The following is a 24,400-nucleotide window of genomic DNA, read 5'->3' on the forward strand; positions in this document are numbered from 1 at the left end:
ATTTGCAATGTGTTTGGACTCAGCAAAGGTAAGTCCCCCAGTTCAACTGCGCTATAATCAACATTTAAAAAATCACCTATAAACTCGTCAATATTATCTGGAATTCGATGTAAATCATCCCATAGTGATTTGTCGGGGAGCTCCACATGTGCTTTCTCTCCTTCTCCAACTGACGAACAGGGGGGAGATGGCGAGTATGGGACCAGGACAACCTATAAATGAAAAAATAGCTTATTTTCAATGTGTTCAAATCACCCCTACAGTTAAAATTTGGATTATTATTGCTTAATAACATTTGGTTAATACAACTGAAGATAATCTAAGATATGACATAGAAGGCGACAATTTGTTCGTTTATTTTCAAAGTGTTAAATTTTTTTTTTTTTTCGGCGCTTTTCGGAGCCACAGCGCATCCCTATGGCACTTCTCGGGGCCCGCATCGCTTCCCCCAACGCTTCCCTGACTCGTGGCGCATCCCTGTGGAGCTTCTCGGGGCCCGCATCGCGTCCCCCAACGCTTCCCTGACTCGTGGCGCATCCCTGCGGCGCTTCCCCCAGCGCTTCCCTAACCTTGCCCCCACAGCGCTTCCCGGACCACACGTGGCGCGTCTCTGGGCCAAAGCGCATCCCTGTGGCGCTTCCCTGACCCGTGGCGCATCCCTGCGGCACTTCCCCCCGCGCTTCCCAAACCATGCCCCACAGCGCTTCCCTGACCACACATGGCGCGTATCAGACCCACAGCGCCCCCCGGTGGCGCCTTCCTGACCTATGGTGCTTCTTGGGCCCACGGCGCTTCCCCCGGTGCTTCCCGGGCCCATCGGCTCCGTGGCTCCATGGCCATTTACATAATGCCCGCCAAAAGTTGAAATATTTTTTCTAATTCCAATACAGGTTCAGTAAACACATGAGTTGTAAATTATGGTGGTTAGATGAACGAGTTTGAACTTCAAAATGTTGAGAATTGTTAATTGACTTTCCCCATACACTTCTTATGCATTAAACCGCTATGTTTTGACATAAAGCACCCTGCGCGAGGTTATAAATAATTTTGGCATCTCCTTTTCCTGTTTTACATTAGCGGTTTTTAGTCAATCAAGGTTTCAATGGCCTTTGCGTAATTCTGTGTTTTCTGAAATAGCGGAGAACAAATTGACTGCAAAATTAATATTTTAGGACATTGGAGTTCTTTTATTCTATGTAAGAGCGAAACATGGCACGATAGAAATATTCAGTGTAAATTAGAACGACAATATGTGACAGATGGGATAATCTCTCTCAAAATTATGTGAAAAAGAGCATTCACGGAGTTTCAAAGGTACCTAAAAATATATGTGATAGCAATAGAGAAAATAGCAAAGATTAGAAAAAATAGCATTTTGAGTTTCAAAGGCAGTGATTATTAATAGAAATTACCTAAAAATATTCGCTTATGAAATATCGAAGCAATAGCAAAGATTAGAAAAGAGCGTTTTCTTTTCAAAAAATTATATTTAGATATCTCTGAGGGAGATAAATTTAAGACAATGGTTGGGGGGTGAGGGGTTAATATCCCGCTGAGATATGGTTATATAGGGATTGAAAAGGACTAAAACATTGTAAGAAATAGATAGGTGTGAAAAAATGCATACATTTGCATATCCCGGCTGCATTTGGGCACCCGAAGAACCATGTAGTGTATGCTGGAGGGCCACTTCCTGACCTAGCGTAAGTGAGGCAGCTCTTGAAAGCCCAGGCAACGTATGATGGAAGGTGGACGGGCCGGCGGCGATATGTTCTTGCGCGACTGGACCGGCTATTTTACGATCTTGCATAGATGAGCCGGCAGGGTTCACCATATTATAAGAAGCCGACCATTCTCTCTTTAACTTTCTGCCAGGCTGCATTGGGGCTGGCACTGATGGGGCTGCCTCACCCTCTCTGGCTTTCTTGGACGGAGGAGGTACGCATTCTTCACAATTTGCCTTAAAAACAAGAGAAAAAATTAGTATCAAAATAATTTGTCCCTTTTTTATAGAAAGGAAGTTATTAACCATAATTTTGTTTAGTTTATCACTAAGAAAGCAAAAAGTAAAAATTTCGCGAGAAATATAGTTAGCTCAGAAATCAAATGTTTTTTTTTTATTAGACAATCAGTAATCTATAGCCATAGGATAGAAATCAATGTTTATATTTTTACCATTTAAATATTCCAGTCTATAAGCTTTAAATTAGATCGTTAACCCATCGACCTGTAGGCATATATTTTGCGATCATAGGTAAAAATGCTATTCAATTTATACATAATAAAGCTATCTTTTTCTTAAACCTACTCCCCTTACTTTTCACGCGAAGAAACAGTTTGTTTTCATTTTACACTGGTGGTGGTAGAATTGAAGGCATTGCCCTCCCCCCGTTCACATCAGGCTCTTTACAACGAAGCTGTTAGAAGCGAGGCATTGTCCCCTCCTCCCTTTCACGTAATTTTCTAAATATACTGTTAGACTTAATTTGAAAATAATCTGTTTCTCTACTTCCATACAGGCTACGAATCTACAATCTAATTTTGCTTAAAATCGTTTTAATTTGACAGCCAAAACAAAACCCTTTGCCTGCCGCGTTTGTAAACAAAACCGGAAAAAGGGTGACTGCTAATTTTAACCACGCACTGGAGTCTTGTGTCAAAACAGAACGGCATTTTCACTAAAAATTGACAGAAGTCAGCGGTCACTTTAGCTGGAAATATAGAAGGAAGGAATTTAACGAAAAGAGAATTATTTCTTTTTGCGAGAATTTGATTGTAAAACAATGGTGGGGGGGGGATTGAGCTGGAAATATAGAGGGAAGGAATTTATTGAAAGGGTATTTCTTTTTGCGAGAATATGATTGTAAAACATTGGGGGGGGATTTAGCTGGAAATCTAGAAGGATCGAATCTAGTGAAAAAAGTATTTATTTTTGCGAGAATTTGGGATTGTAAAACAGTGTGGGAGGGGGTTAGGGTAAAAAGAATATATTTTATGTTTTCAATTGATTATAATGATGTTTGTATGGTTTGTTGGGGGGGGGGGGGGTTTGAGGGTAAAGGAATATATTTACATTGAGTATAAAGATTGTATGGTTTGTTGGGGGGAGGGGATTTAGCTGGAAATATAGAGGGAAGGAATTTATCGAAAAAGTATTTCTTTTTGCGAGAATTTGGGGTTGTAAGACAATGGGGGGGGGTTAGGTTTTGAGGGTAAAGGAATATATTCACATTGACTATAAAGATTGCATGGTTTGGGGTGGGGGGGGGGGGTTTGATGGTGAAGTAATATATTTACGTTTTGGCTGAATAGACGAGAGGGTGATAAAGGAAAATTAAAAGTGGAATTTAACGACAAGGTATTTCTATTGGCAGGAATTATACTTTTAAAAACAGTGTGGGAGGGGATTTGAGGGTAAAGGAATATATTTACATTGATTATACTGATTATAATGCATGGTTTGGGGGGGGGGGGTTTGAGGGTGAAGGAATATATTTACATTGACTATAAAGATTGTATGGTTTGTTGGGGGGGGAGGGGGGTTTGGGGGTAGAGGAATGCATTTACGTTTTAGCTGAATATACTGGAGGGTGTCCAAGGAAAATTCTTTTGAAAATAAAAATGTACTTACATTGCTAATTGTGGCTGCCATGGCCTCAAGCTCATCAAATTTATCCATTGTTGTATCAATTGTGTCACAATACTTTCTGATAATTTAACCACGTTGCATGCCCGTTATATATGAAATCTCAAGGGTGAATTGTTGTGTAAACAAAGCCCTCTGATTGGCTGAGAAGTGGGATCTAGCTGTTTCCCGGGAACTCATAACATTTGGCTCGGAAATAACAATAACAAATACAATTTCCGGGTCATAACATCTGCCTCGAACAGGAAGGAAGTGTCATTAACTGTTTCCGGGAACCTCATAACATCTGGCTCGAATAACAACAACAAATACTATTTCTGGATCATGACATTCGTTGAGAGCGTGCCAAAAGCACACCTGGAGAAAGAGGTCATTGACCCCATTACGCAATCATTCTCTCTAGGGACGCTATGCCCTTATTTGGTGCCCCGTCAGTATTCTATGCCCATATAAGGAGCCCCGGTGGGAGTAGCACCCCCATCTCTACTAATATACTGCTCGGTTGCATGGTATAGTTGCTTGGTTGCATAAGTTCGACCCGAGCATGCAGTTCTAGAAGATTTGCTTTTAATGCTCATTTACATAGTAAAATATTTTTCAGATGTGCCATAGCGTGAAATGTGCTTTTTTTCAGATATACCATAGTTTTACGATTTGTGAGCGAAATTTCTTGCAGGACACATGATTTGAAAACAGGGACAGGGGAAAGACACATTTCAATTAAGAAATTTCCATCTCTCTCTAATTTATGACCAAATATATTCGAAAAAATCTTTCAAAGAGGGCAATGTGTTCTTCAGTTGTAAGAAGAGTCACGTAAAAAATATAAAATAAAAACAGCAGTAGCAACCAGATATCACTTATGCTTAATAGGAGTTCCTCAAGGTCCAAAATTAACACCAAGTATGACCCATTTAACAAACTTTTAACTGTAACACCCACATTTAAAAGATTGTAATTAATTCTACGTTATATTACTTTTTGAATAGGAGGCTGTTTTTGCATGGCCACTTTCAAGCATTCTCCCGTCGATTTCCCGATTTATACATAAGGAAAAATGAGTCAAGGATCAGATCCCCCCCCCAAAAAAAAAAGTTAATGCATGTACAGTGTTTTCAAGTAAAAAAAAACGAACCTGTTCTAAGGGTGCTGTCTCTGGATTTCTGTTTTAAATAAAATATGACAAAAAATTGGTAAAATTTGGATTCAATGAAAATTATCCAATTTTCAGAATTGCTTTTATAGTTACTATATTATCAAAGTTTAAAAAACAAATCATTCCTTGGCATGGGATGATAAATCCTATGATAGAAAGTGGATTAAACTTGAAATTAAGGTAAGGTGTAAGTAGCAAGGGGTGATAAACCAGGGCAGAAAAAGAGGAAACGATCCTCCACAAATGTGTGGTATACAAAAAGTTTCTAGACACACTATAAATTTCGAATCACAAGTGGTAGTCAGCAGACGGGCTCGAATAGGAACAGTTATTGCGTTTACCTTCAGCGCGACACAACAAAAGGCAGCTCCCTAGATACAAATGTTAGCTTTCTATCTAATTTACATCCTTAATGAGAAAATAATCTAACTTTCTTACTAATTTAAATACTTATTAAGGAAATAAAATGTGGGTGTGTCTGTGTCATTCTCTTTCAAAGCCTCAGACCATAAAGTAGGTTAGAAGGCAATAGAATTGAAGATACGTCAAAGGAAGGAATACAGGACCAATCCAATAGAAACATTTGATGTAGTCCTTTCAAGGATTCGCTCTAAACTTTAATAAGTGCTTATCACAGGAGACTAAATCTCCCAGTTGAACTAAGCACTATTCCAATAGCCCCGTGCATCACGTCATTCAGTTGCATGTGATTTGAAAATGTCGTCTTAGCAAATCAAAAGTATACCCCTTAAATTGCCATTGTTGAAACCTTATACAGCAAAATATCCCCCCTCATTGAACAACAACAAACAATTTCTTTTTTGCAAGGGCAACAGTGATATGTCCTCTTTATTTTCCTTCGTCGCTATTGAGGAACTGGAACATTTAGTCCAGTAAAAGTAAGGAGAAAAGTGGGTCGACCCGGACAAAATTGCAACAAAAGGTTTTTTTACACCAAAATGTTCAGAAAAAATCGCTGAACAACATATCCAAAATTCGCTAAAATCGCCCGCCGGGAAAACCTTCTGGGGCTGGTTAAAGGGGGTGGAAGGGGAAGACAAAAAACGTTTTTACATTTTTGACATTTGGGAAGCTTTTTTTTTATGTTAAAATGTTCAAAAAAAATCGTTGAACAACATATCCAAAATCTGCTAAAATCGCCTACTGGGAAAACCCTCTGGGGCTGCTTAAAGGGGGTGGAAGGGGGCGACAAAATAGGTTTTTTCATTTTTGACATTTGGGAAGCTCTGTTTACACTAAAATGTTCAGAAAAAATCGCAGAACAACATATCCAAAATCCTCTAAAATTACCCGCCGGGAAAACCTTCTGGGGGTGCTTAAAGGGGGTGAAAGGGGTGAATAATCCTTTTCTTGATTTTTGTTATTTCGGTACGTTCGGAGACTCGATTCTGGTATAAATCAACTTGCTGAAACCGAAAATGATGTTACTTTTATTGTAACACGTCTGTAACTTATATTCAACTATAAATAAGATTTTGATAACTCCATCGCAAAAATAAAGGAAATAGCTTTTCTTCCGAAGTGTTAGAAAGATCAGATCAATGGAAGCCTGAAATACTTCAAACAGCAACACAGGAAAATCTCGAACGGCAATTTAAAGGAGCAGAGAAGTTCCCCACTCTTTGTTGCTTTGCTTTGCTAATCGTTGGAAACCTGGTTATCCGATGAGAATCAACCGTATGAAGACCAAACTGCAGATAAAAATGTAACTATAGACATAGACGCATAGAAACTTGAAAAATCATTCTTATTATCGGCTTCTTTTACAGTTGTAAAACAAAAACATTAACACGTCTATATATAAATCACAGTTTTGATAATCATTATTTTTAGATCACATAATATTTAGAATCATCATTTCATTAATGAGCACTACAAAAGAGCACAACCACTGTTATTGCAAAACACTAAAATTCTTCTTCTTCTAGAGATGTTGGTTCAGAGTTAATACAGCTTGTTCCCATGCACTCTCCGCAAGCAAGTGTGCAGGGCATGCCATTCTTACGGCAATTGCATCTGGCCGTATCGCAACCTGATTTGCATTTGCAGAGGATAATTTGAAGATGACTTTGGGGAGCTGGTTTCTTCTCCGTCATTACTGTGATGTAATTATCAGCAGAGTCGCCATCCCCAGTTTTCCGGTTTCATCGCAGCAGCCTCGCTTTTCCATTCCGTTACCTGCAAATACACGCGAAAAGAATGAAACTTTGCAGCTGAGGGTGTGGGAGGCATCCGATCAGGGCAGATAAATGCGGAAGAGGAAGCGAGCTTGGCCAAGTACAGACGATGTCTCAAGGACACGAGAGTTTCTCCAGGCTTTCCTTTATAAATTCTCAAAAGAGCTTGTTCACCAGCTACAATGAGCTCTTCTTTCGTAGCCTTCGAGCCCATAAAGACCTTAGCGGCCTCGCGTAAAGACGGATCGGACCGTTACAATGACAGTCCGACAGATTTACCAATTCCTTGTAATCTCAAAGTGGTGTCATAGCCTAGGAACACGTGCAGGAATAGAATTGAATCACACATGTCCTTTACTTTTTCTTTTATGGAGGAAATATTCCATAGTTTATGTTCATTTGAAGCTTTCATCTCGGATCTGAAATAGAGGTATTGGTGAGTGGCAGTGACATGATAGAGGAGAAGGATAAGGAGGTCAGTGTCGTTGCCGATGAGACACTTCAACTGAGTTCTTGCATTATGAATGGCTGTTGTTGCAATCAGGACATCCGCGTCAGCAGAGGCATGTTGTACCAAACAACCTGCTGAGGACAATTTTTCTCTTATCGCTAGAATTATCTGCTGCTTGTTTGAGCAGTTTTGCAAGAACTCTTCTTTCTTTATTGGTAGCTGTGTTGTACCAGTGAACACTACCACTGGGCACTGTTTACCCCTGGAACTATTGAGGTGAGCCATACCTTTCGTCGAAGGACCATTGTCATATCCATCAAAAACTACAGAAAAAAAACTTTCGCAAATGAAAAACTTTCGCAAATGAAGTCAAATGTAGAGTTGGGTTACCAAGTCAATTTCTGGAGCAGCCAGCCGCCGTCAACGACATAGTGGCACGAGTCTAAGCGGTCATCCGAATGGTCCCCTGACGCCTTTCGAATTGTGTTTGACAGAGATGGTTTGTCGGCAGGACGCAGAACTTCATAGGATCCAAAAAGGGATGGGGAATACGTACAAAGGTCTCGAAGATCGAATTCTTCCCGGTTCGCCACCGTAGCTAAGCGCTAGAACAGAAACCCTTGATCTACATGAACCGGTTCACCATCGATGTTAACAGCTGATTTGGATGCCATTGTAACAGCCTTGTCTTTCTTCCGGAACGAAAACGAATCAACTGCCTTCCCAGTTATTTCGTCTAGAATTCGGGCTCCAACTTCTTTCACGGTGTCCGCATCTACATTAGCTGAAGCAGTTTCGCCGGTAACGATGTTGAGGAGCCCTCCGTGTTCTCTGAACGGAATCAGGGTTCGCAAAAAGTCTAGGACCACCTCCGTGTCATCACTATCTCTCTTCATCCGCCACTAAAGTGTTTCGACGTGTTGATCGCTTGTTGAGTAACTCAGGCTAGTCAGACCTTGCATTGAGGCATTTACTTCAGCACAGATTGGCATTGAAAAAGCCCATATTAGACGCTGAGTTTGTATGATCCCCCGTCCACGAGTTAGTCCACCTGTTGTCTTCAAACTGCGCATTAGAGCTTGCTCAATGACTAGATCCGGTGACAATCCAGCCCAGTACCGATCGCTTCTTCTTATAAAAAACTGACCGATTTTGAAACTTGAGTAGAGCTCTGTGCAGCCTGTATTTTCGAATCCTAACTGTACCTAGTCTTTAATGAGCCGTATAGACTAGAATATTCAAGTTTCTATGCGTCTATGCTTAGTCTCTCTTTTTCTAAAGTCTTGTTTTCACAAGTTTGATTCTCATCAGATAACCAGGTTCCCGACGACTAGCGAAGCAAAAAAGAGTGAGGTACTTCTCTGCTCCTTTAAGTTCTATATTTTCCTCTATTGCTTTTCGCAGGCTGTTCGAAGTATTTCAGGCGTCCATTGATCTGATCTTTCTGTAAAACTTCGGAAGAAAAGCTATTTCCTTTATTTTGGCAATGGAGTTATTAAAATCTTATTTTGTGTTTAATATAAGTTAGAGAAGTGTTACAATAAAAGTGACATCATTTTCGGTTTCAGCAAGTTGATTTATACCAGAATCGAGTCTCCAAACGTACCGAAATAACAAAATCGAAAAAAGGATTTTTCACCCCTTTTCCCCCCTTTAAGCAGCCCCAGAAGGTTTTTCCGGCGGGCGATTTTAGCGGATTTTGGACATGTTGTTCAGCGATTTATTCTGAACATTTTGGTGTAAGAAAACCTTTTGTTGCAATTTTGTCCCGGTCAAACCGTACTTTTACTGGACTATTATAGAGAGCTGTTTAAGGACTCATTAAAGCTAATTCTTATATCTTATCATTTTTTTATATACCCGACTCGATAAAGCCATCATAAAGTGCCACATGGAACACTAAAAGCGCAATTTGGGTGAGATTTTTGGAATAGAAAGGCTGGGCTGGACACATGGATATCATAGAGAGCTAATTATGGGCTCATTTATAAACTAATCTTTATATTTAATTGCTCTTTATAAGTTTGACTTAATAAGGCAATCGTAAAAAGCCACATGGTACCCAAAAAGCGCGTTTTGGGTTGTTTTTTCACTCTTTTTTTGATAAAAGAATAACAAAAAGGGGTGTTGTCCAATGTAAAAACTCGGCGGACAAATTTCCCTCGCCCCTGCGGAAATTGTCCTCCATGGAGAATCCCCCCTGTAAATTGTCCTTAAATTTGAAATAGCGACAGTATTTTATTTTTAATTTACAGTCATTTGAAAAAAAGATGTGTGAACTATTAACTTAGCCTACTCGATGAGCATTGTTTGATTAAGAACATCCAGAACGTCAGAACAATTTGCAGCACTGCGGTAGAAACCTTACATGAACTAAAACTTAATCCGATTGGGAACATTGACACATAGAGTTTGAAAATTACCCTCTCCTTTGTATCCTTGTAAAAAAAAAAAACTGTAAACCAGGGTACGGGGGTATACACTTATGGAGGGGTTAGGTGGAGAATATGTGTTTACGTCTAAAATTCCCTTCACAAAGCGAATCTCTGTCTCCTATTGCTGCATGTTAAAACTGATAACAATAGACAGAGTATAGGCTGGTACCACTTACATGTGAGCATAACATTTCTAAATTGTGATAAAAAATATACACATATTGTTCAGATTTATTTTATCCTACTTGCAGCAGACATTTCGTAGAGCACAGATTTGCAGAGATAAATATCACACAAATACCGTTGGCGTTACGTGACATGCGACTAATAACAATAATAATCCTCAGTACATTTAAGTCAATTCTTTTTTTGGAGCTGGTTAAGAGAAATGTTTAGAAAAGCGAAGACAGCGAGAAGTTAGCATGGTATCAAACAGTTCGTGGTAACGAACTGTAAGTAAGGAGCAACCCGGTTCGATAGTAACCGAAAATCTAAAAAAAAGGAATTTTGATATCAATATATACATCACAAGAATCAAATTTTTATGCTGATTTCAAATATATAAGTTTTATCAAGTTTAGTCTTACCCATCGAAAGTTAAGCGCCAAAGAAAATTTGCCTTATTTTCGATAGAAGGGGGAAACACCCCCTAAAAGTCCTAGAACCTTAATGAAAATCACATCATCAGATTTGGCATATCAGAGAATCCTACTGTAGATTTATCAAGCTCCTATCTGCAAAAATGTGAAATTTTATATTTTTTGCCAGAAGAAAGATCACGGATGCGTGTTTATTTATTTTTATTTATTTATTTTTATTTTTTATTTTTTTTATTCCCCAGGGGTGATCGTATCGACCCAGTGGTCCTAGAATATCACAGGAAGGCTCATTGGAACGAAAATTAAAAGTTCTAGTGCCCTTTTTAAGTGACCTAAAAAATAGAGGGCAACTAGGCCCCTTCCCACGCTCATTTTTTCCCAAAGTCACCCGATGAAAATTTTGAGACAGCCGTTTTGTTCAGCGTGGTCGAAATATATAACACACGAAGAAAGATGCGTTTTTATTTATTTATTTTTCTCAGGGGTAATCGTATTGACCCAGTGGTCCTAGAATATCTCGAGAGGGCTCATTCGAACGAAAATTAATAGCTCTAGTGCCATTTTTAAGTAACACAAAACATTGGAGGGCAACTAGTCCCCTTCCCACGCTCATTTTTTCCCAAGGTTACCCAATCAAAATTTTGAGATAGTCATTTTGTTCAGCATAGTCGAAAAAATCTAATGACTATGTCTTTGAGAATGACTTAATCCCCCACAGTTCCCTGGGGAAGGGCTGCAAGTTACCAACTTTGCCCAATGTTTACATATATTGTTGGTTATTGGGAAGTATACAGACGTATTCAGGGGGGATTCTTTCTGGTAGTTGGGGGGGGGGGGGAAGTTGGATCGGGGTATACATAGGAGGATCTTTCCATGGAGGAAGTTTCCATGGAGGAAGGGACATTGCTATGAAAGGGGCGCCGAATTTCCCAGCATTCTTTAAAAAACGATCAGACATTAAATAAAAAAAAAAACAGTTTTCAACAGAAAAACTTTTCAACTGAAAACTTTTCAACATCAAAACTTAAAACGAACAGAAACTATTACGTATATGATTGGGTTCGCCCCCTGGTCAATACCTCGCTCTTTGTACTAAAGTTTTTTAGTACTTTCATAAGAGCTATTTATCCTAATTAACGGCTTTTGTGATTAAGGGGCCATTCTTAAATAATTGAAAAATACTCGAACTCTAGCGGAAAGAGCGAGGTATTGACTAGGGGGGGGGGGCGAACCCCCCTAATATACGTAATAAAACTATACGAATATAGAAGTTCGTTACGTAAGTTTATTCGTAAGTTACGTATATTTATTACTAATAATAACGTTCGTAAATAAAATATAACAACTTTCGAGAAAGCTATTTAGCCACAAAACAGTAAAAATAATATACAAATTTCGTTTTAATTATTCATGTACGGTGAGCCAAAATCAAAACCTCCATTTATTCAAAAACGTTCAGAAATTAAATGTTAAAAAACAAGTTTTTTTAACTGAAAGTAAGGACAGCCCCTTTCATATACGGAATAGTTTCTGTTCGTTTTAAGTTTTAATGTCGCTCCTTACTTTCAGTTATTAAAACTTTTTTTTTATTTAATTGTACATAGAAGCAGTTCTACATTTATGGGTCATCATGTGAATCCAAAGCGTAAGGAATAGATCATTGTCAAATCTTATTAGACGTTTTAATTACAAATAAGAGAATTTGGAGCTATATTGGAGTTTTGATTTAAATATTGGAAGTAAAAAATTAAAATAATTAAATGATTCCTGGATCTGATCCCCACTCCCTACTAACTTCTATGACTAGCAGGGGCATAATTTGCTATGGGGCGGGGGAGAGAGGCAACTAACCCCCCCCCCCCCCCACCCAGACCCCAATTTGCCCTCCTCCCAGCTGAAATTTAGTTTCTTCAAAAATATTGCCAAAGCTAAGATAAGCCTACATAATTCAAGTATCAAGAGAAACGGATAAATTTTCTTTAGTTTATATTTACCTTTATAGTTCTATGAAGTACTTTTATCAAGGAATAATAGTTTTATCAAGTTCTATGAAGTACTTTTATCTATAAAGAGGCGACCCACCACAATGTTAAGTGATTTCCGGTCCTAGCGGTCGCAGAGAGACAGCGGTAATCGCATTTTGTAGCCCAAGCTCAAACTAAGAAACGTGCAAAATTTCACCCCCCTCCGACTTTATCTTCATGGGTAAAAGTGGGCCGGAAGTTTCGACCCTCCGACTACAGCCCGCCTTTAACGTTGTCCGATTGGGTTGAAATTTAGACGTTAAGCTTTCCTAGGGCCCGGGAGATTATCCTCGAAATTTCAGCTTAATCCGATTACTCCTTCCCGGTTTCCAAAAACCAAATGTAGCCGCTTAAAGCTCAAATTTTTTTTTCTTCTTAGCCACGCCTACAGGCCACAGTTGGCAACTGATCCGGGTGAATGAGGACTCATTCGAAGCGTAATTCGACCTGTTAGGGCTATTTGATACTTTCAGACCGGAAAAATTATCCCCCGAATTTACATTTACGAAAAACCTCGTTTCCCTATAAGAGCCCATGTTAAATTTTCCCACCACAGCCCCCCTTTAACGTTGTCTGATCGGGCTGAAATTTAGACGATAAGCTTTCTTGGGGCCTGGGAGCCTATGCTAGAAATTTCAGCTCAATCTGATCACTCCTTCCTTGTTTTCCAAAAACCAAATATCAAGTTTTGTGGGGATTTGCTTGCGTTAAAAATAGATTCCCCTTACTAAAAAACAATTACACTTGTGTCTCTTTAGTACAGCGGTCGATACTCCTGACTGTCAGGCGGAAGACCCGGGTTCGATTCCCCGTCAGAGGAAATTTTTTATATACTGAATTTAAAGTTTAAAAAAGAAACTCAGTTTCTTTTTTAAATTATTTGAAAAAAATTACGTTTTCTAACGAGTTAAAGAGGCTGAGTTACAAGGTCGACCCTTAAAACACCCTGTCGAGAAAGAAAAGAATAATACACAATCATCTAACAGTTAGTCAAGCAATAATAAGTAATAAACTGTACAAAAACGTGCAGAAATTATTTGAAAAAAACTACGTTTTCTAAAGAGTTAAAGAGGCTGAGGCACAAGTTCGAACCTTAAAACGTACCGAAACGATGAGTGAAAGTTGGGGGGCTTTCGCCCCCCAAACCCCTCGATTTTGCAGCCTTTCAGTAAATAAAAAATTTAAACTTAAATTAAGGAGTTACATTAAAACTTAAAAAGAACAGAAATTAGTATGTATATGAAACGGTCTTTGCCCTCCTCAACGCCTCGCTCTTTACGCTAAAGTTTGACTTTCTCACAACTCTTTTTTTAAACAATAAAAACTTTAGCGTAAAGAGCGAGGCGTTGAGGAGGGCACAGCCCCTTTCATATACGGAATAATTTCTGTTCGTTTTAAGTTTTAATGTCGCTCCTTACTTTCAGTTTAATTTTTTTTTTTATTTAAAGGCTGCAAAAGCGGGGGGTTTGGGGAGCGGCAGCCCCCAAACCCCCCATTTTTTTCTCCAAATTATTGGGGGCAACTCCCCCCCCCCCCCAAAGACACCACTAACTTCCCACCTAGCAGAGGCTCAAGTGTCGAGGCCTTCAACTTTTTATGCTTCTAAGAAAGTGCTTCTATGATTACTTCCCATGAAAGAAACGTGCCATAATAACAAAGGGCAGAATTATCATCTCGAGTCATACTGCTTTAACGCAATCTAACTTATAAAATGAACCAATCCACCTTTTAGAATAGCTTTGTTTATGGCCTGGGGCATCGTAAAACAAAATTACTCAGCTTATAATAGCTAATCTGGGGCAGCTGTCCACTTACGATTGACAGCCTTAAGTTGGAACAATAAGAACATCTTAGATAAGTTTTATCATAGATATCATAGCTAATAGATTTGGTAATGTATTTTACAGGAGCCAGTGGATATTTAACAATAGATATATTAAATAGATATAAATGCGCAGAGAGCATTCAACCAGCATACCTAACATTAGTAAGAAGAATAACCTTACTCTTATGAACGCTGTACAGTCATAAATACCTATCCTTTGTTTGAACTATTAACCTAAATATTTACCAATTCTGGAACGTTGAAGCTAAATTTAAAGCTGAAATTGAGGCTCTTCAATAGTAAAGTCCTCTCAGTGCTAATGTATGGTTCTGAAAGCTGGGCGGTGACAAAACAGCTAAAGAAAAGAATCCATAGTTTTGAAAAAAATTGTCTTCGACGGATTCTCGGAATCAACTGGACAGACAAAAATTACCAACTAATTCATTAGAGAGAAGAGTAAACAGCCACTCGTTATTGATTAAGTCATAAGCAGTCGGTGGCGATATCGACTTGAAACTTGCAATCGTAAATCGTCTGCCTCATGACGTTTGGTGTTGGACTCCTCCAGGAGTTCGACCCCGCGGGCGACAGAAGGCTTCACTTGGACGATACCTAGAACAAGACACATCGCTCTCAAGAACATCCCTTGATGAACTTTGGCCGAAGACAGGGACGTACGCAGGGGGGGGGGGCGCCCCCCCGGGCCCGGCCCCCCCCGAAATCTCACGATTTTTTCATTTTCCCATAATTTTTTCTGATTTTTCTCACAGAATAATCGGTTTGAAGGATTTGCCCCCCCCCCAAACAAATTCCGGCGTACGTGCCTGGCCGAAGAGGCTGGAAAGGTCATAGTGGAGAGACATCGTTGCCGCCTTATGCGCCGACTGGCGTGGGAAGTCCTAAGTCTAAGTAAGTAAGAATGTTCTCCTAGGCTGCGGGGGATTACTTTGGTTTTGTCCAATTTGCTGGTGATTTCAGATTTTCACGAGATAGGGGTAGAGGGCTAACCCCTGAAGGTTTTACGCAAAGTGCACACCGCTTGCTACATAGATAAACGGAACATTAAATTTTGGCAAAGTGCGTCTAATTCTTGCTGAAGACGAAAAGAGATTTTCTTTTGGAAGCTTGTCCTTAAGCCAGAACCTACCGTGGGAAAGCTGACGTGTAGTTTTATAGTCTATGTCAGAGGGAAATATTTGAAGTTGTTAAGTCAAGCTTCAATATTTTCAAAACGTGGTTCGTTTTCCGAGTGGAAAGCTCAATTAAGCCAAATTAGAGAGCAGAAACCAGCATAAAATTGCAGTATCAACAGTAACCAATTAGAATAAAATCCAAAAAATGTGTAGCAGTTCCTTGGACCCCCTTGTCAAAATCAAATCTTTTTAGAGCAAATCGGTTATTAGAATAAAATCCAAAGAGCATAAAATGTGACGCAGTTCCTTAGCCCCCTCATCAAAATACAGTCTTTGAATAGTAAAAACTAAAATAAAAATTTATTTTTTCAATTTTTACGTAGTCACTCATTACGCCTTATATGGTTATTACATATTTAAAATCATCATAAAAATCAGATTCTTTTTTATGTATCTGTTGGTATCGAAATTCCGTTTTTTAGAGTTTCGGTTACTATTTAGACGAATAGCTCATACTATGCAGTTCACTACCACGAACTGTTTAATTGCTTCAAGAATCAAATATCTTTGAAAAGACTGCAGTATGAAAAAACATCAAAAATGCACTTTTTTGTGAAAAATGATATTTAAAAAAAAAAAAATTGATTAAAAAAAGCAGTAGAACTTTTAATTTCCGTTTGAATGAGCCCTCTTGCAACATTCAAGGACCACTGGGTCGATACAATCACCCCTGGGAAAAAAAAAAAAAAGGGCTAAAAAACACGCATCCGTGATCTTTCTTCTGACAAAAAAATACAAAATTTCACGTTTTTGCAGATAGGGGCTTGAAACCTCTACAGTAAGGTTCTCTGATACGCTGAATCTGATGGTGTGATTTTCATTAAGATTCTATGACTTTTATGGGGTGTTTTTCCCTCTCTTCGAAAATAAGCCAAATTTTGTCAGAATCGTAACTTTTGATGGGTATAACTAAACGTGATGAAACTTACATATTTAAAATAAGCATAAAAATTCGATTCTTTTGATGTATCTATTGATATCAAAATTCTGTTTTTTAGAGTTTCGGTTACTATTGAGACGAGTCGCTATTACTATACATCTTACTATACAGTTTGTTACCACGAACTGTTTGTTAAAGAAATTTAGAAATTCAAAACAGGAGTATTTTCCTACAGGCAGAGAGTTCTGCAATCTACTATGTCAAGCCATTTCTAAGTGTGGTATCTGTTAAACTTGTTTCTGAAAAAAGTTTTCTAAGGGAATTAAGAGCGAAGTTGAAAATAAAAACAAACAAATTATTGCTTCACAGTCTATCTAAAATATACCTATAAAACTAGTGCAAATAGACTAACTGATGATATTTGTCTATGTCAAACTTTCCCTATGTAAAAGGTGCCCCTATGTAAAAGTTTTAAACAAACTTTCACCAATTTCAAGTAAATGTATGTTTATACTAGAATCTTTTTTTAGCATATGCATGTATTCATCTTTCTGACTATCTGAGTTTCAACCTGAAATCCCTCTATTAAATTAATTTTCAAGAAGAGAGTAATCAAATTTAAAACAAAATTTAATAGTTCCAAATATTTAAATTACTATAATTTGCAGCATGAGGTAAAAAAAAATAATCTAAATTACCTAAGGAAATATTTCAACTACAGTAATCAGTAGTGCTTCCAATCCCTTCGGACATAGGTGGGTTTACATGGCAAGGTGTATTCCTGCTTGTGGTGGCGATTGTGGGCTGCAACGAGTGGGCTCAAGTATTTCAGCCTCCGTCCCTAACGTCCGTTTGTGAAATCCTAGGTGCACCTGAAAGTGGTGGAAGGGTGGACCTCTCTTAAACTGCCTAACTGTAATGGAATCAATTTTCAAGACCCCGAAATTTTCCAAGTAGAATAAAATCGCCCAAAATATGAACCCAAAAAATTCAAGTAAAACTTAATTGTCAAATTTAAAAAGTAGCGAAACATTGTACCACACTTGTAACTCTATGAAAAAATCGTTCCCACAAAAAAAGGTAACAGCAATAAATATTCAGCGTGACCAATTATACATGACAGGCAAGCAACCATGTAATTTAAATCTTGAGTTTGAATTTCCAAACGATCAAGAGATGGTAGAAATTATTATACAAAAAAACGGTCACTTGAGATAAGAAATAAAACTGTGCAGTCCGCTGTAATTACAGGGTAAAAACTTAAAAAAATAGTTTCTTGAGATAAGAAATAAAACTATGTATCCCGCCTTAATTACAAGGTAAAAACTTTAAAAAATAGTTTCTTGAGATAAGAAATAGAACTATGTGTTCCGCTGTAATTACAAGGTAAAACTTTAAGAAATAGTTTCTTGAGATATTATGTAGAATTGTGTAGTTCGCTCTAATTATAAGGTAAAAACTTTATTCTGCTAAGAAGAATTTCAAAGTGAAGTTTTAAAGAGTCATAAATCGTATCAAAAGTTAGTTAAAATCGACTAGCTGATTGGTACATCACTGTCCAATAGTAATAGAGGACATAGAATCAGAACCAATAGAATCGGTATACTGTGCTTTTCAGCAACGCCTGAACGTAACCTTAGGCGAAGTCGCAGAGTATAGTACTTTCGAACTTAGCAAGTTGGAGTCAGTCGATTGGGGGTCTTTTATCAGTCATTTTTTAGAGTCTATTTGGAGTTTTTGAGCAGTTTTTGGAGTCTACTGTCAGTCTTTTATGATGAGTTTTATGTGAATCTAATAACAGTCTTATGTGAGTCTATTTGCAATTAGAACGAACTTATGAAATCATTTATTCTTAGTGAATTAACTGTTACCTGTATTGCCTCAGTCAATAGCTTTAACTCAGTGACTTTTATTTCGAAGTGGTGTTGATATTCTTATCAAGCCTTGTACCGATCATGTGAGTAAAAATAAATACATTACTTTCTTATTTTATTCTCTTTATGTTAGTATTTCTCAAGATAGTTTGTCCTTGTGGCTCCAATCGCTCTCAAGGGAATCCAAATCATTACAGTCTGATTTCGTCTCAGTATGATCACTAAATTATGCCTCCCATTGGAACCGCTAATTTAAGCTCCCCACACACGAAGTTCCCCCTCTACTCTGGTATGCTACTCGCGAACCGCCAACTAAAAGTTAAACTGAAAATACTCTTAGAAACAATCTATTGAAGGAATCAAACAAAGAAAATAAGAACAAAAACCTTTTTATTTATGGAGAACCCCCCCGTTCCGATACGTGGGAAGTGCTTAAGCTCCGTGTTTTTCACTGTTGATTATTTCGGGGAAGGGCACGTAGCAAAGGTACTTCTTACGGAGAACAACTCGAACAAGAAAAGGAACCCAAGGATACCAGTGAAAGTTAAACACCATAAATCATAAACACCAATTAAACAGCTATACTTATTAACAAAGTCATCAAATTGTAAGTACCTAACTATTGCGTAATCATTACTAATCTGCTAAAAATTAACGTAATTAGTTTGAAAATTTATTACTATTAAGTAAACATTTATTTTATAATCATTGATGAATTTTATATAACAACATATTTGCAGATAAGACACGTAAGTAACCATCGGCCACTGGTTAAGTGAAACACTAAAACGAATGGCTACAAGTTACGTTGCTTATATTAACCTAAAATCTAGTTGAATAAATTAAAGAAAAAAAGTAACCATGATGAGATACCCAAGCCATCAACAATTAAATAATCGTAGACTAGAAAATATAACCTCATGGATTCTTAAGAAAAGACATAGTGTAGATAATATTAATGATTCATTAAAAGAATGGGGACTTGTTGATAATTCATTAAAAGAATGGGAACTTATCAGAACAGTAGAAAATCTCGACTGTCCAAAACTATATTATCTTCTGAAATCTCGAAGGACAATCTTGGAACAAAGAATAATACTAAGATTAACGGCAAGCTTAGTGCATTATAACTTTAGTGCACGTGCAATGACAAGAACACTCGAACACACTAGACTAAGTGCCAACCTGGCCTTCCGAATTTTAATACAAAATGCTCCAACAACAAAATATAGCTCGTTGTCTGATTATATCGCCGACAATATTTGGTACGATAAAGAAGATGACAACATAACTACAATTTGGCCCATTAAATTTCTCTCCATACTAATAGACCGAGGACACATGTTAAAAGGTGAAAGCTTCCTTAAGGCCTTATACGTCAACTGTGTAAATAACACGTATCTAAACCTAATAAACCCTTAAACGGGATCCGCTATTTTTCAAGTTAACCCAAGAGATTATAAAGACACAAGGAAAATAACCCTGATTTTCTTCCAAGAAGACAAAAATCTTGGAAGACAAATAATCCCTGGTTTAGACATAATCGTGCGCGAGCAACTATGCTGTTGCCAATCACACGTAAACTTAAGTTTCTCCGTAGTAAAAATAATAAATGACCCATTGTCTTTATCTCAGTTGTGCCGGAAAGTCATTCGACAAAATATGCGAAGGAATGACATAACTGCCACACTGGAGAGCCTGCACCTCCCAAACCAATTATTAGTGTATTTAATGTACTTAAATACACCTGAAAGCGGAAAAAATAATATAGTATTTGAACTCAAGTTTCTCAGCTCAAATGTATCGTCATGGGAAAATTATCGACTAGTCGATATGCTTACATCTTCAAGTTCAAAGGCGGCACTGCCGGATGATGCACCCATATTGAAATTAAAACCCAATATTAGTGGAAGAAACTGCATATATAAGTAAGTTCGTTGAAACGAATAATAAAAGAACCCTCCAATATTAGTGTAGTAATATTTGTAAAACTATGAATTAAAAAAAGTGTCACAGGATCTAAATACATTGTTAATATGTTGACAAAAAAGGTAGTTTCTCGAAAGTCTCATTACTTTTAAGCCTAAATGTAACTCGATATTAGTCGAGCGCGAACTCGTTAAACTAGAGTACGGAACTTTAGGGAATCGAATTACGTTCGAATACACAAATAGCCAGGTGCAAGGTGGCACCGGTGAAAAAGTAGTTCAACTTCGACCTGAAGTTACCTTGTTTTCCATTCAAAGTATATATTCATTATTGGTTAATATGGAGCTTTAGATGACTCGAATTACGTCGAACGAATAAGTACCAGATGTATGAGGAAATACCGGTGAAAAGATAGTTTGGCCTCGAACTAGAGTGTACCATGACTATAACTAATCTTGAAAAAATTAACTAGACAAAGGTCAATAGAAACTACCTTTCATTTCAGAACGCTGGCCAAAGCAATTATCGATAAAGAGTTAATAACTATAAAGCACGCAAAACAAAACGTCATATACTCAGCAGCAATGATCATTGTGAATAAATCAGGGGAAGAAGTCTTTGCGAAAAAATGGGATGTCAAATACGACTTAAGGGAATACAACATAGGATCATTTAGCTTTGGATTACGTTTAGCAAATACACCCAAATATCGACCCGCGAGAGGGAAATTAGGAATAAAATACAACAGCAGAAAGGGCAAGTACCTCCATTTTGTACAACATGAGATAAGAAAATAACAAAAGCAACATAAAGTTCGGTACTGGTACGTTAAAGGTCCTTGTCAGACAGATTAATTGCTTCTCGACAAGTGTAGAAAACAAAACTTAGTTTACAAAATTGAGACTGCGTAAAATACCAAGGTCAACATGACCCCCTCCAAGAAATAATTTACTACCAACAGTATCTATATAATCCAAAAAGCGTAATATATAGAGCAAAAAGAAAAGAAATTATATTTAAAAGAATAAAAACCTATGAATCAAAATCAAAAGCAACCAAAAAATCAAAAAAACCGTCTCTATTGAAATAATTTGGTATGACGTAAATTAAAGTCAACCCACGCAACCTTTATGTTAAAAGAAAAATTCTGGTGTGAAATCAATTAAAATGACTATCCCCCCGACCTAAGAATCAACCGTATGTTTCCCGTAAGCAATCAACAAATTCTATAACCACGAATCTTAATCTCACCTTGTTCCCTTCCCCAAAATAAAAAAAAAGAAAAACCCATATAATAGGAATCTAAATTCTAGTTCGATTATCAATCATAAGAATTCTTCCTATATTATGTTTAATGAAATATTAATTCCAGAAACAGCAAAAAAGGATGTGTCTAACACATTTCATGATAATCTTTGTTGCCCGAACTATAGCCCAAGATATCGTAAAACATAGAATAATTTTCAAACATGAGAATTCGTTACTTGCAAGTCACAACGCCTGAAAGATATTTATGAAACTGGATCCAAAACCGTTTGAAACCCTGTTTCAACAAGTAATGAGACTAGAGAAGAATACTAATGAATTAAAGGACTCTATATTCCAATTCTTAAAATTGGACAAGAGCCTGCAGACAACGAAAGACATGCACCACAAGGAAAATACAGGAGAATTACCCCCTATTATTCCTAAACTAAAGTCGAAATTCATAATAGACGACTTTGACAAGAAAATGGCAGAAATTGATAAGGCTCTAGGAACTAACAACAAGGGAAACAGAAGGAGAAGAGCATTAAGTAATGTGGACGGATCCATAAGCGAATATACTACGACAAAATATACCACAGGTTCCTTCTTGACGACTTCCAAGAAAAATAAATTCAATGGTGGAAATTACACCCTGATAAATGATTCACCAAGCATATGGACATATCTAAAACAACTATGGCAAGACCATACGATGAGCAACGTTACTAAGAAAGTATCTCCAAAAGAAATAAAGAAAATTATCGACGAGCCACAAGAAAAGAAAAATACCACGAAAACCAACCCCAAAATCGAGACAAGAACAGAGGAAATACAGCCCTCGCTAACGGATATCACCACCAATACAAGTCCAGAGATAATCAAACTCAATGAATTCTCCCAAGAAAAATTAATTACCATAACACATTTGAAACCAACGACATCTACAAAATGGTCATGTTACACAGGACCAACATTGACAAAGACCCACTCCTTCGGAAAAATGTATATAAATTTAAGAGCAGTACTCCCAGTACTGCATACCGAGAGTCAAACTATATTAGTTCAAGGACACCATTCGGATAGCAAAAGGAAATTATCCGAAAATAAAAAGAAAGAAAAATATTTAGCCCAGAAATGCTGGACAATTGACGGCAAATACACATGTGCCAGATTGGCTATGGCCAACGAACCAGCCAAAAACTACGTCAAATCATTACCTGAGCTAAATGAGAAGAACGCTCTAAGAGTATCGATCCACCAATCCTTCTTAATATTGTATAGACAGAGACTACAAACACTATTTGAATTGTTCAATACCGAAACATAAAAGTTAAAGCAGAGTACCACAAGGATCTTCGAAGTTTTTCTTCCGAAAAAGCAAATATTGCAGATCACCTAGTCTAATACCAATCGTAGGAGAATTAGCCTCACGCTTATTTGGGCTATCGACTGAAGAAGACCTAAATATCCTAAGGGAAAACGTAGGAAAACTAAATACCGCCATGAACGTGACCTTACATGTCCAAAAAATACAAGCCAGTATAGCCAATTATCAGAGAGACAAAATTGAGGCAATCTCGAAGAAAATATCAAAAACAGTAAGCATAATGAACTATTTAAAAAATGAAGTAGATCGTGGGATTTCCGATTCAAGCCTTACTATGGTATCTCTAAACATAGCGACAATGTCATTACTTAACTTGGCAACTGATGTTAGCAAATTTGAATTTGCATTATTTGCCCTTACTGGAGGAGCCTTGTCATATGACCTCGTGGATCCTTCGAACCTAAAAAGTGTCTTAGATGAAATAAAAACACACCTAACGTTCGGTCTACATCTACCAATAGAACCAGAAGTAGCAAACCTATTCCACTACTACACCAAGCTAAAGGTTCACATCACGGAAATAAACGAACAACTATTTGCAGTAGTAACAATTCCATTAATAAATCAACAATCCATATATGACTTGTATAAAATTTCTACGTTCCCAGCCAACATAGGTAGAACTAATTCGTTCATGACTATCACCCCCGAAGCGGAATACTTACTTGTAGATCACGATAGGAGAAAATATGCCTTAGCAAATCCACAGGACCTTAAGGAATGCGTAGCATTCAAAAATCTAGTATGTCAGTTAACCCTGTCAATTTATAACGTTAAATCTGGATCTTGTATGTTAGATATATTTTTAAAAGAGACTCAACAAGAAGAAATTCCCAATTCATGCGAAGCGCTAGTAGGTATTACAAAACGAGAAATATTTATTCATCTCAGAAATGATCTGTGGCTATTTTCTGTCCCAAAGGAAACAGTCGGGACTATCTCCTGTTATAATAACACTGAAAGAATCGATCCAAGCTACAGAACTGAACTACTATTACAAGACGTGGGAACAATAACCATAAAACAAGGGTGTCGATTAGTAACCAAAGAAGCAACGGTACAAACACCACTGATAACCACAAGCACGAATATAATAAGTCCCAAGGTGATCAATTTCAAACCAGTCAATCTATCGTATACAATTCCTAATATTGAAAATGAAGCAGTAAAAATCACAATATGGTCAAAAATGGAAAATGTCAAAGAAACTTTACCACTAATGAAAATAAGAGAAGCTTTAGACTCTCAAATTCCCCTATTTACTAATGAAAACCAAAGATTGACATATGTAGAAACTAGATACGGACTATTCTCAACAAATTTTTGGTGGAATATCCTCCTGACGGTAGGATTCGTATTCATAATCTCTCTGACTATAAGAATGCTGTTAACCCTGAATTATGGAAGAATTATGATAACACGTAGAAATAGAGCAAAGACAGATCACATCGATTCGAGTGAGATGCAAAATCTAAACCCGGAACTCCCTGATAACCCTTAAGCCAAAAAAGTAAGGGAGGACATGATCGAGCGAATGGGAATAGAGGTCCTCATT

The 24,400-nt window shown here is 37.5% G+C and overlaps 2 protein-coding genes across 3 annotated transcripts in view; one reads left to right on the forward strand and one right to left on the reverse strand.

Moving 5' to 3' along the window:
* LOC148949884 (tRNA (guanosine(18)-2'-O)-methyltransferase TARBP1) overlaps window positions 1-24,400 on the reverse strand; it is a 187,192-nt gene that overhangs the window by 68,574 nt on the left and 94,218 nt on the right. The window lies entirely within an intron of this gene.
* Window positions 22,946-24,346, forward strand: LOC148949886 (uncharacterized). Its single transcript, XM_089091310.1, has one exon. It carries the CDS (start codon window positions 22,961-22,963, stop codon window positions 24,344-24,346), a length of 1,386 nt encoding a protein of 461 aa, XP_088947436.1. The 5' UTR covers window positions 22,946-22,960.

Source organism: Artemia sp. Qi Xiang Cuo, chromosome 7 (genome assembly GCF_049724085.1).
Source record: "Artemia sp. Qi Xiang Cuo chromosome 7, ASM4972408v1, whole genome shotgun sequence".
NCBI lineage: Eukaryota > Metazoa > Arthropoda > Branchiopoda > Anostraca > Artemiidae > Artemia > Artemia sp. Qi Xiang Cuo.

Excerpts from the sequence above, each read along its gene's own strand:
- LOC148949886 (XM_089091310.1), top strand. The coding sequence starts at position 22,961 with ATGAACGTGACCTTACATGTCCAAAAAATACAAGCCAGTATAGCCAAT.